Raw genomic sequence first — 12500 nt, forward strand, 5'->3', positions numbered from 1 at the left:
AAAAATTTAAAGTGCCACTACGACGAAAATTTTTGGTTTTCTTTTCGAATTTTTTCAACGTCCATTAAGTCAATATGTTCAAAATAATACAATGCATTTAAATTTGGAACGATAGAAGCGAGATAAGTCGGGAGATAGCCACCCAAAAACCGCTAAAAATCTGTCCGCCATTACTCGGACGGCATTGGAGAAGCCTGCGATTATTTTGTAAGCGGTCGTCACGCAAGACTTGGCTCGTGACGTCATACGCGCATCGCTTCGTGGGCGTTTGACAAAGCGAACAAGTCGATCAAGGAGTAATGCATATAAAATCAGCAAAAAGCAACTCGGCGATCTCTCACATCTCATAGACGGCATGGGAAATTAGCCGCGTTTATTTTGAGCGTTGCGCATATGACGTCAGACCCCAGGCGATCCAGCGAGACCCAACCCTTTTCCTTGCTCACGGTCATCTGCCGTTCGAGTAATGGCGGAGAGTGAAAACCGAAAAACTATGTTACAATAATCATACTTTCCGTGGGAATTTTGAGATAAAAATTGGCACGATACCCATTTAGTACGTCTATTTTCAAAATCTAAAGAAAAAACGACATGCAAAATTTTCATCGTAGTGGCACTTTAAAGGAAAGTTTGCCTGCGAAAATAAAACATGGATGGATTCCTCAAACCTGAATGCTATATTGTCTGTTCGGGTCTGTCATTTTGCTAAGGAGCACTTCAAGCGGGATCTTCAGGTATATGAATATTGGTCTTGGTAACGTTCGCTTCATACTGAAATCTCAGTCAACCATTCCAAAATATAATTACATTGGAGCGAGAAAACTGAATCAAGCAATACGACGACTTTCACTGTTATGCACTTTTCTAGGCAGTAAAATAAACAACTTGAAATGTAGTTAAATTTTGTTAGCTTTATAGACACTACTGAAACGATTTACTCTTACCATTCGATGGAAATTTATAAATCTATCGTTTGTTTTGAAGTTGTAACAGGGATCACAGCAATGAGCGCGGAATGGCACTGCAAGCTCTCTTTCGCTTCGTAAAACTCCTTCATATAACTCACATATTAAACCCTGTTTAACGAGCTCGAGGTAAATCTGTTGTGATGGTGGAGCCAATATTAATTCAATTTACCCTCTGGATTAAGATTCAAGTCTACAAAGTATGGCTCTCCTTGCCTGTGGTTTGCTTGTTAGCATTAAGTACATCTTGTCATCCGGAGAAATCCTTGACTATTGCTACTGTCATAGCCTCGTTTGCATACACAAAACAAAGACGGTGCATTTCAATTTAAAATTGCCCATTTTTTAAGGCGTTATTGTTGGCTATTTAAACACATTAAGCACAAATGAGTGGTCAAGTATGACAATACAGGTAAAGAACTTTCTATTCCGAGAAACTTTTTCTAGGCCGTACTTTCCCTTTAATTCCTGGTACTTTGTTTGCCCCCCACATTTTGCATAAACTATTGTTTTCAATAGCTCTTGGGAATATGCAGTGTCTCCAACAGCATCTGAAAACAATAGTTCACGCAAATTTTGGCAAACAAAGTGTATTATGGGGCATTCGAAAAGAGAGGATTAAATCGAGACTGAACAAGACGCGTATATGGGCGTATCCGTGGGATGCACAAACGGTTAACACAAATTGTCCAATTACAGTGAACTACAAATACGGGTAAACTTCGGAAAATGGCGAGAGATTACCAGAAAGATAAATCTGTAATTTAACTAGAAGTTATTTATTGTAAAAGCAGAAGTGGTGGTTATCTCTCATTATTAATGCTAGTAAACTTGCAAATGCATGGCAACATCCAGGCCCTATTAGGGGTTATCAGGATACGGGATATTTAGGTAAAAAATGATAGGGATACGGGATATTTGGGGGGATATTTAAAAAAACCAAACTGGCATTATAAAGATACAAACAACGCCAAAGCAAGTAAACCAACCCAGCTAAAACATTTTCTACGTGAAAATAATGAAAGTAGTTATGACTAGGGCAATTACGAAAACTAATGCAAAATGCTCCCTGTATCAGCCAATCAGCATTCAGTAATTTTGCACTCTATGTTATATTGGGGAATTTAAGCAAAGATGAAGGCTATGGCAACGACAACGTCACAGAGCAAGAATTTTATTGATTAAAAAATAATAATCGCGCTGCACGCGCAGCCCCAGTTTCTATGCATGTCTTTTCCGTAATCCACAAAACAAAAACGTGAACTCACCAAATTTTATTCATTTTCTATTTTTACCCTGAAACTGTTCACAGGATAGTTCTCCCGTATTGTACATGGTGAACAAGACTGTGACGGAATAATCACGACCTCAATACTTGCGTTAACGCTTTAAGCATCAGAGAACTTTTTTCGTGTTTACGTAGCCTTATCTAAACACGAGGGGGAGTTGGGTTTGGAGGGTTTTCATAACTGTCCAGTCGAGAATTCTCCGCGAGTGTAAACACGGAAAAAAGTCCTCTATTGCTTTTATAAAATCTCTCTCAAAAATAATTCGACAAATGAAGGAAAATGCTGTTTTTTTTACTTCTGATTGATTGAAACAGATTTTCTTGATACAAGCTCATATTTCCTACCAGCCAAACCAAAACGAGCGTCTCACAACACATAACCAATCAAAATTCGTGCAATGTTACAGCCGTGTTTACATACTCTCATCTAAAAACAACTATTGACCAATGAGAGTGCGCGTACTATCCTAATTATTTAATAAGTTTTATTATATGGCTCTGTCTCACAAGGACTGGGAACTACCAAGTTCACGAATTTGATTGGCTGAAATCGATATTGACCGCGGTCTAGATTTTCCCATCTAGACCGGCATCTAGACCGGTAATGTTTCGCGGTGAAAAGATGCAAACTAAAATGCAAAAATACTGAGTATATGCATTCATTTGCGTGAATTGACGACCAGATGCATTCATGAGCGCCAAGAAGCGAACATTTGCACGTAACTCAGATTCAATAACGATTTTGCATTTTTGTTTCCATTCAATAGCATTTTCATATGTTCATATGCGTCATTCGGCATACAAAAGAGGAAAATATACTTTCATTTGCGCTAACATTCAAGTCATTAACACCATCATGAAAACGTTAAAGTGCATAACCATCCATTAACATTTTCATCACACAGTTTGAAATTCATTACCATTCCTGGACGGCGTTAGTGTGGGTAAGACAAATATTGATGGGATTGTACAAACAATAAAGCGTTCTTTACATTCAAAAAAGGTGTATTATGAAGCGACGTTTTTTCGTTGACGTTGCTGTTGTCCTTGCTTACAGTCACGCTATGTCACGCGTGACCAGAAGTTTTGAAATTTGAAGTGCGAGCCAGTTTTGAACTTTGTTCTCGAGATTCTGAATTCCCGTGGATACTTTCCTTGATATATCAAATATTGTTAGCTATAAACTTTCGTTTTATTATAAAATAAACGGTGTTCGAAATTGAAAACCATTTCAAGCGTTTTATGAATTTTGTTCAGTTATTGTGCATTTTTCTTAGCAAATTTCAGAAAAAACTCCCAGATTTCATTCAAATCACGGAAGCTCCAAAGCGGAATTCGAAAGTTGACTTGAGTCTTGTGGTTACTGGTCACGCGTGACATAGGTTGACTGTGAACTCCCTTTTGCTTGCAACCTGAGGCGGGGTTAAAAGACAAACCCTCTTTCCAGCGCTGACGTAAGCGAATTAAGAGAGATTTACGAGAGTCGCGTTTACAGAGAACGGCAAACCCTCGTCAGCCGAGGCTGAAATTAGAGGACTTAAGCAACAAGAACATCATCTCAAAATATAAATTCACGTCATTGTTTTAAAATGTTGTACACATTGTATTCAAAAGGTTGAAATAATCCCGAATTGATCCGGGACCATTTCAACCTTTTGTATATGACAAGGGTGTGGTAGTTCCTCAAAAATGACACTGGTCGAAACGGCGCTTCATTTAGGGGAGAAAATGAAAATTGCTGACATTCTTAATAAAACCTAGTTCATGGTCTTTGAAGACGTCGGCAAAGAAATAGACAAAACTAAAAACGCACGTGCAGGACGTGCAAAGCTATTGTTTTTGCCCTCTGAATATGCACATTTATGACGTTCTCGTTGCCGTCAACGTTGTCGTTGCTTAAGAGGCAGTGTGGCCCGGTGGTTAGGGCGCTTGCCTTGAGATCCGGGGATCCCGGGTTCAAGACCCGCTCTGACCACTCGTTGAATTTGTTCCTGGTAGTCCCTGGTTCAACTTCCCAGCTGCACTTGTAAATAGCCAACTGGTTTGCCTCCGGCCAGTTGGGATTCTTAACAGTTATTGTTTTTCTGTTTCGTCGTTTCGTTGTGTTTCATTGGCCCTGAAAAGCCCCTATGGGGAGCGGTCAATGAAGTATGTATTGTATTGTATGTTTGCCCAAAATCAATGAGACCTACTTGATTTCAGGTGATGTTCGTTACAGTGAGGATTTTGATAGTTTTACCACAAGCAGCTTAACGTTTGCCGCAATGACACCAAGCTAATATAACTGCTTCTTCGATGTTAAGTGAGAAAAAAAAGAGAACTTGACCGTTTATCGTTCAACAAATCGTAACTCAACTTTCTTATCTGGAACCAAAAGTGAGGTAATCATTGGCTGGACCTCGTTCAAAGACTCCACCCAGAAGTTCTGACACACCTGTGTGAGAACAACAGATGATTAACTTGGTACAAAAGGGGGTCTGTTAGACAGACAGATAGACAGAAAATTCTTCTGCATCATCCTACCTGTGAAAGAAAGAGACGCATTTCTAATTCGGCCACTCGGCGCCCTGTTCAATAAAAGAGTAAAGTATTACTAAAAGAATTGATCAGGAATTAGTTCGTAGGAGTCAGGGACGGTTGTTCGAAAGCCGATTAACTTAATACAGGATTAGCGTAGACGTTTGTTTTATGTTTTCAACTTTTGGTGAAAGTTTCTTTTGCTTATTCTTGTTTTTCAAGCTTGACTTCTTCTAATGTAAAGTTTTATTGAATATCAGTGTTGAACAGCATTTGGGAATTAAGGAATAAACTCCTTGGTTAATTTTTAATCTGGGATTAGCGTTAATCGCCTTTTGAACAACTGGGCCTAGGTTAGCGCTACACTAGTTTAAATACCATGGCAACTAATAGTTGCATTTCTCTTTCATTTCATTAGTCCTTTCACGTAAAACATGAGCCCAACGATTGACCTGCTCCCAACTGTGTGGCTTCATAGCTCAGTTGGTAAAGCATCGCACCGGCATCGCAGAACTCATTGGTTCGAATCCAGTTGAAGGCGCCTGAATTTTTCAGGTGTCTTTAAAGTGACAACCAGTTAAGTGGGAGAATCATTCAGTTCTTTTGCATAAAACCAGCACATCAAATATACATTAGCGCTGACACTGCTTTCGAATAACTTGGCCAAGTCCAATTTCAATACTCACGTATTATCAATTATTGCTACTCATTGAATGTAAATGCATCTTCTTACCAATACACATTCGGGTGCCAAATCCGAAAGGGAGCGAAGAAAAAGAATGATATGGAGACTTGTGTGTATCATCCCTCAGCCATCGCTCAGGTTTGTACTTTTGAGGTTCATCAAACAGCTTGGGATTGCGGCCCATTGCGTACAACGGTATACGAATCATTGTCTGCCAAAGAGAAGTCAATTCACAAGGGTTGAGAAGCTAGCGTATGCGACGACGCAAACGCAAGGGAAACAAGTCTGAATGTAAAACCTGGACGCGATGATGTTTTGATGATGTTCTAATCTGAATAAAATAGATTATTAAAAACTATACTATGGATATCGGATTTCAAGCATTTTTATTGGCTCGCCGGACACACGCTATCAGTTCTTAGTATCACCCAACTAGTGGACTAATGCAAATTCTGCATTTTGATTGGCTACGCTACTAGAGGACTTTCTATCGTTTTATTCCCAAATAATTTTTTTTAAGTTGCATTTGCTAACTTTATTATTGCCTTTTCTGCCCGACTAGCTGAGTGATACTAAAACAATTAGACCCTTCGCCCTCAAGGACCGCGGGTCAATAGCCATTCGGCTTCGCCTCACGGGCTATTGACCCGTAGCCTGCTGTACCTAATCAGTGGTCAAGGAACCCGGCAGCAATAAAAAATAAATAAATACAACTCTTTCTTAGTTCCAAAAAACAAACGTTCTGGATTACAATGAACAATTAAATGAAATTGAAAAGGTATCTATTAACAAAACAACGTTTGAAACGTTCGGTCCTAATCTGAGGAAGTACATAGGAATGACCACGATTCCTTAGCAATCTTGTTTTACTGGGAGGGAGAAGATCTACCAAAGGGGCTTCAGTAGAAGAAGTTTTACTCTTCCATAACTTACTATCTGAGGCGTCTAAAAGACTTAAGACGGGTGAGACCTCCTTAAGGAAACCAAGACGAACTGCTCTTTTCTGAAACTTGTCAATTTTGGAAAGATATACTTTATTCATAACTAGCAACACCCCATACTGATATACTGTAAGTAAAAATAGGTATAATCAAACTATGGAAGAGGTGGTGAAGAGAAACAAGACTATAGCCATATTTCTTGCACACTCGTAATGTGTCCGTACATCACCCTGCTTTGCTGAGAAGGGCATGAATTTGCTAGTAAAGTTTAAACGCGGATCAAAACTAACCTAATTAAATTGCATACTAAAATTGACACTAAAAATCATGAAATAAAATATAGATACGGCCAAAAGCTAATCTAATTAAATTACATACTTGTCTCTCACGAGGTAAACCTGGTTTAAAATTGACACAAATGATCTAATAGATAGAACTTAAAACTGCTTAATGAAGGTGCATGCATAATGTTCGATGGAATACTATTCCAATCTGTTACGTAGCGATTAAAAATGAACATTTAAAGTAATTTGTACGTGTCTTTTTAGGTCTTATCTTAAAATTATGGTTCCTACGCGTCTTCGCTAATACATTAAAATCAAAAAACATATAAGGATCTATGTCACAGTGTCCGAAAATGATCTTGTACATCTGCACTAAGCAAATAAACTTCCTTCGTAACTCAAGCGAATTTATTGATACTGCAAACCATTATTCAACTCGGGTTTGCTGGATATATAAAATGATTATAACCAACTCGGCGCTACGCGCCTCGTTTGTTATCTATCACTTCATATCCAGTTCGCCCTCGTAGAATAATTTGGGACCTTACGATCTACGACCGCCACGTCAACGAAAACTTCACCTCAAAATATAACTTTGCACTATCATATGTCTCTCGCGGTTAGGCCATCTCGTTCGCGTCGAACAATGTGTGCGAAGTATCCTAAAATTAAGTTGGTACGAGCGGTTTCAGAGTAAAAATAGAGAATTACAGATTCACATTTGCGCGCTTGCGTTGTCGTTAAAACCTCAAATTTGGTGATTTCACGACGCTGTTAGTACCGCAAGAATATGTGCAAAAATGCGTGCCGGACGGTTGCTTTTCCTCTTTTAACCAATGATATTGTTGTTTCGTGGCGTTCTCGTTGACGACCACGTCGTAGATCGTTAAGTCCCTATTGTTAAATGGAACACGCATTCGCACCTTCTTTTTTGCCTTGGGCACTCTCGTCCCCAGATCCGTCCGTTTCTTTTGGTCACTTGGTCAACGACGCGACCAAAAAACAAAAAACAAAAAACGCGAACGCGAATGTGCTTTGTGATGCTTCACTTGATACCCAAGTGTGGGCGTCCTTGCACCAGATAACATTACATAACATCCACGTGACATTACTTTACGTTTTACACATGTCATGATAAAGAAAAATATTATTTTGAGCTGACGTTCAAATAGCCATTGGATGATGTTTTCACACTAGGGGCTCTGTGCGGGCGCAACTGAAGCTACAGCGAAGGCGTTGATCGACTGGAGCCCGGTTTACTCTACAGAAAATATTTGGCACGGCTCGAGTGACATTGGCACGGGTCCCAAAAAAAAGGTTCGGCTCGGATAAAATTTGCAGTGTAAACAACCTGTCAATACCAAATTTCATCCGCGCCGAACCAAAATTCTTACCCGTGCTGGGACCTTCGGCGAGGTAGTCCGAGCACGGGTGAAAATGGTACGGGTGCTGAAAAAATAGGCACGGTTCGGATAGAACAAGTAGTGTAAACACTTTAAAGGGCTAAATTTGAGCCTTAATTCATATAGGCTAGCGGTCTTTTTAAGTACATTTCAAAATGGCGGCTCATTCTCCACCAAAATCACGCGGACGTTCTTCATTATAGTTGAACTGCGCATGGCTCCATGAGAGGTTACGTGGGCCCAAAAATTTTGGTACGGTATTTTTGGTACGGTAAAAATGGTGTAGTGTAAATAAAGTTTGCTGGGCTCTTTTTTGGCACCCGTGCCAATTTCACAGGAGCCGTGCCAAAATATTTCTGTAGTGTAAACCGGGCTTGGGTCGCTCGTATAATCGAGTACTATTGATGCAATTCGTCTTCTTAGGCTTAAGGTTAACTTTAAAAAACCAAAAAAACCAAAACAGTCTACAACACCCTCAGTGGGGAAGAAGCATAGACCGTTTAGCTGGGAATAACCAATCAAGTTCGCCTTGTCGGCTTATCAAATTGACTTGCCTTGGGAGGTATGCGATAGCCCTGGATAACGATCTCTTCCTGAAGAAAACGGGAATTTTCCCAAGCAACAGGATACAACCTAGAAAAAAAAAACCGAGAACAACACAAGAGATTTAACAGGAAATTACGTCTGAACGGTAAGCTTATGTTTTTGAGATTTTTGTTTCAACTTGTACCATCTTGAAAGTCGATAAGCAGTAAACGAGTCAAACTCTCCTCCAAGCATTCGTCACAAAAACACCAGATTGGGCAATTTTAAAGTCATGTGTCGATCGACTTGGCTATCAATAAGAGCAATGCTAAAGGTGATCTTTAGTCCGCGATATTCCAGTATCCATGTATATTATAGTAATCGTGCAATTCCAAAATTCCCCACTTCGAAATATTTAGGTATGAGAGTGGTATTGTGGGAATGTTTAGGGGTTTAGGTAGTCCATAAATTATACTTGCAATGCATGCACTGCATGCGTCAATCACACAGTGCTAGTATTAAAATGGAAATATATCAATCATGAGGCTTCATGATTAACCTGCTTCTTGAATTTCATACTCTTTAGGAAATGTCAGTGCTATCAAATGTAGTAGAATGTAAATGTAATAGAGTCAATGTTTATTTTTTGGGACGCTTTTGATATGTAAGTTTTATCACAGGTAACCCAGGCTCACTGTGTGTGCCACATAGGTAAATATAGAGAACATATGAGGCGAAGTTTAGGTCTGAGAATTTGCTAGAAAATGGAAATAAAAATCGATAAAACTTACCATGTGGTGAGCTGTTGTTGTCTTTAATACGTATAATACGTATACGAAGTTTCGGGGAAAATGATCCCCGTTCACCTTCCTTCATAGTATAGTGACAAGGTAGCCAGCTTAGGGACTCCGATCGACCCAAAACAGGCACGATTTTTTTCGCGAAAATCGAATCCAGTCGCTAAATAAACACGCCAGGCTCGTGGTACATGAATTTCTCTAAACCATGAATCCACTGAAGCATGTCCAGGTAGCAACGCGAAGCCACCAGACTGCGTTGAACTTGTAAGTTAACCTGCTAAAATGGCGTTCAGAAACCGTTGTTCTCGCAAAGTGTCCAATTCAAAATGGCACTCAACTCGGGACGCCTGATGACGAGTATAATAAGTGCCCCTGGAGGGAAGGGAGTCCCAGATTGCTCAGTGAGTTTTGTTTTTAGCAATTTGGGACTCCCCTCCCTCCAGAACTTATTATACTCGTCACCAGGTGTCCCGAGTTGAGTGCCATTTTGAATTGGACACTGCCCCACTGCCCCTCGCGGCGCGAGGACAACGATCTCTGACGGCCATTTTAGCAGGTTAACTTACAAGTTCTACGGAGTCTGGTGGCTTCGCGTTGCTACCTGGAGATGCTTCAGTGGATTCATGGTTTAGAGAAATTCATGTTCCACGAGACTGGAGTGTTAATTTAGCGACTGGATTCGATTTTCGCGAGAAAAATCGTGCTTGTTTTGGCTCGATCGGAGTCCCTAAACTGGCTTCCGTCTCCTACCTGGTCACTATACTATGAAGGAAGATGAACGGGGACCATTTTCCCCGAAACTTCGTGTACGTATTAAAGACAACAACAGCTCACCCCATGGTAAGTTTTATCGATTTTTATTTCCATTTTCTAGCAAATTTTCAGACCTAAACGTCGCCTCATATGTCCTCTATATTTACCTATGTGGCACACACAGTGAGCCTGGGTTACCTGTGGTTTTATTAGCCTGTACAGTATTGAATAATATAGTTAATGTAGTCTAATTATGAGTTATTTTATTGTTAAGTGCCATGGACAATTAAATATTGCTATTGCTAATCACCCTTACTTGCAGTCGAGGACTGAATTGTGAAGAGCGCGGCTCACGACATCGGGCTGAAAGCATACAAAGGCGCCTCTGGCTGCCGCTATACAGTCCATGTTTGATGTCGGAGCACAGCACCACAGCTAGATGTTAATTAGCTGAGAGTCGATTTTGATGAGGGAGGAAAACCGGAGTACTCGGAGAAAAACCCTCGAGTCAGGTTGAGATCGACTGAAACTCAGCCCACATGCTGGCCGAGGCCAGAATTGAACCTCGGCTCGCAGTGGTGGGAGGCCCGATAGATAACCACTAAGCCACCCTGACTCCCTAAATTAGTGGAGTATGGCGCCATATAAATGCTTTTATTTATACTTATTTATTTAAAAAAATACTGAGAAACTTCAACCAGCTCTCGGATAGAAAGTACAATATTATTGGCCGATTTAGTGGGCTGTAGTTTACCGTTATGGGTTCTCACTAGATTTAAAGGGTTTTTTGTTGTTTGCTTTGATGATCTAGAGATATAATAAATACCTTGTTTTTTTTCCAGCCAATTTATAAACCATTATAAATTAAAGTTAATGTGACAACCATGACCTCTGCGAGGGATATGCATTTGAGCGCAGGCTTTCTCTGTTACAGAGCAATCTTGTTTCACATGAACGTCACACCATGTTCCATTGTTATTTTAGTGTTTGATCTTTGACTTCTGAATTTATTGTGGCATTACACTGAGCCTAATCCCTCTGATTCATCTTTTAGTGTTGCTCTTTGACTGCTGAATTTATTTTGGCCATAGGAGTTTAATTGTTGTTTTAGGTCTGCTCGTTATTTTAGTGTTTGATCTTTTAGCGTTGAATTTACACATACATGTCTTGAGGCCTTACAAGTTTAATCCCTCTGACTGATATTTTCGTGTTTGATCTTTGATTGTTGAATTTTTTGTGGCCAACGATACAAGTTTTAATTGTTATTCTAGTTCTGCTTGTTATTAATTTTTTAGCGTTTGACCTTGGACTGCTGCATTTATTGTGGCCATATAAGTTAAATTGTTATTTTCAGGTTTGATCTTCCGTTGCTCAGCAAGACTGACAGGCGTACTGCCAGGGAACTACAGTAGATTTTCACATTGAATTGCGAGTTAGTGGAGTCAGAATCAATCTGAATCCACACCGCTTATCAAACACTTGAGTACTTGTTTTCGGGTACAAGCGATAATGATTATTTTAATTCTAGAAGTGCTACGGAAACTAGTGAGGGGATTTTATCCCTCATCGCTTGTTTCCCAATTTTAATTTTGTTTTGTTTGTCCTGGGAAAATACACTTTGCGTCCCTGTGGGGATGATCACCCCCAAGAGAGGATTATCACCTCTCTCTAACTACCCTGGGGGATTACCACTCCATTATCACCCCCTACAGAGGATTATCACTTCTCACTCCCTACCGGGGGGATTATCACTCCCTTAAGAGGATTATCATCTCTCTCTCACTACCCTGGGGGATTATCACCTCTCTCTCACTTCCTTGGGGGGTTATCACCCCCTAGAGAGGATTACCACCACTCACTCGCTTATATCTTATTGTAAATATCTTGTTACATCCTAATATTTTGGTCAGTTTGTGGTTGGTTCGTCAATGGGGAATACACTGCTTGTATTTGTGGGGTGACGTGTTCCCATGCGGGTCACCATTTGCCCCATAGACTCACTGCACTAGGGTTGTGTGCCTTCTGATCGCACACAGTTACCATAGAAACCAGGGGGTGCAACTCTAGATAGGTAAGGACCTCTCATGTGAGGGATTGTAACCCTCTGGAGAGGATTGTGACCTTGGGGATTGTAACCCCTTGGCCAGGATTGTAACCTCGTATTGCCGACTTGTTGTCATGGCCTTGGGGATTGCAACCCCTTGGAGAGGATCGCGACCTCTCTTGCCGGTCAACTTAGTTATCCTACCTTTTCAAGACCTGCTAATTGAGTGCTTCATCTCCTACCCCATTACCCCACAAACTGTTGTCTCTTACACTTGTTCTCATGGGTTAGGAAC

At 40.3% G+C, this 12500-nt stretch overlaps 1 protein-coding gene across 1 annotated transcript in view; it reads right to left on the reverse strand.

Moving 5' to 3' along the window:
• Positions 1-2123: 2123 nt before the first annotated feature.
• The window catches only part of LOC137971745 (cytochrome P450 10-like), a 21797-nt gene continuing 11420 nt past the window's right edge, over positions 2124-12500 (reverse strand). Inside the window, exons 5-8 of the mRNA XM_068818542.1 lie at positions 8638-8716; positions 5504-5666; positions 4777-4820; positions 2124-4687 (exon numbers count right to left, since the gene is read on the reverse strand). Coding sequence (XP_068674643.1) covers positions 4583-4687; positions 4777-4820; positions 5504-5666; positions 8638-8716 — 391 coding nt within the window. The 3' untranslated portion in view covers positions 2124-4582. The remainder of the gene's footprint in view (positions 4688-4776; positions 4821-5503; positions 5667-8637; positions 8717-12500) is intronic.

The sequence above is a fragment of the Montipora foliosa genome, chromosome 1, assembly GCF_036669935.1.
Source record: "Montipora foliosa isolate CH-2021 chromosome 1, ASM3666993v2, whole genome shotgun sequence".
NCBI classification, from domain to species: domain Eukaryota; kingdom Metazoa; phylum Cnidaria; class Anthozoa; order Scleractinia; family Acroporidae; genus Montipora; species Montipora foliosa.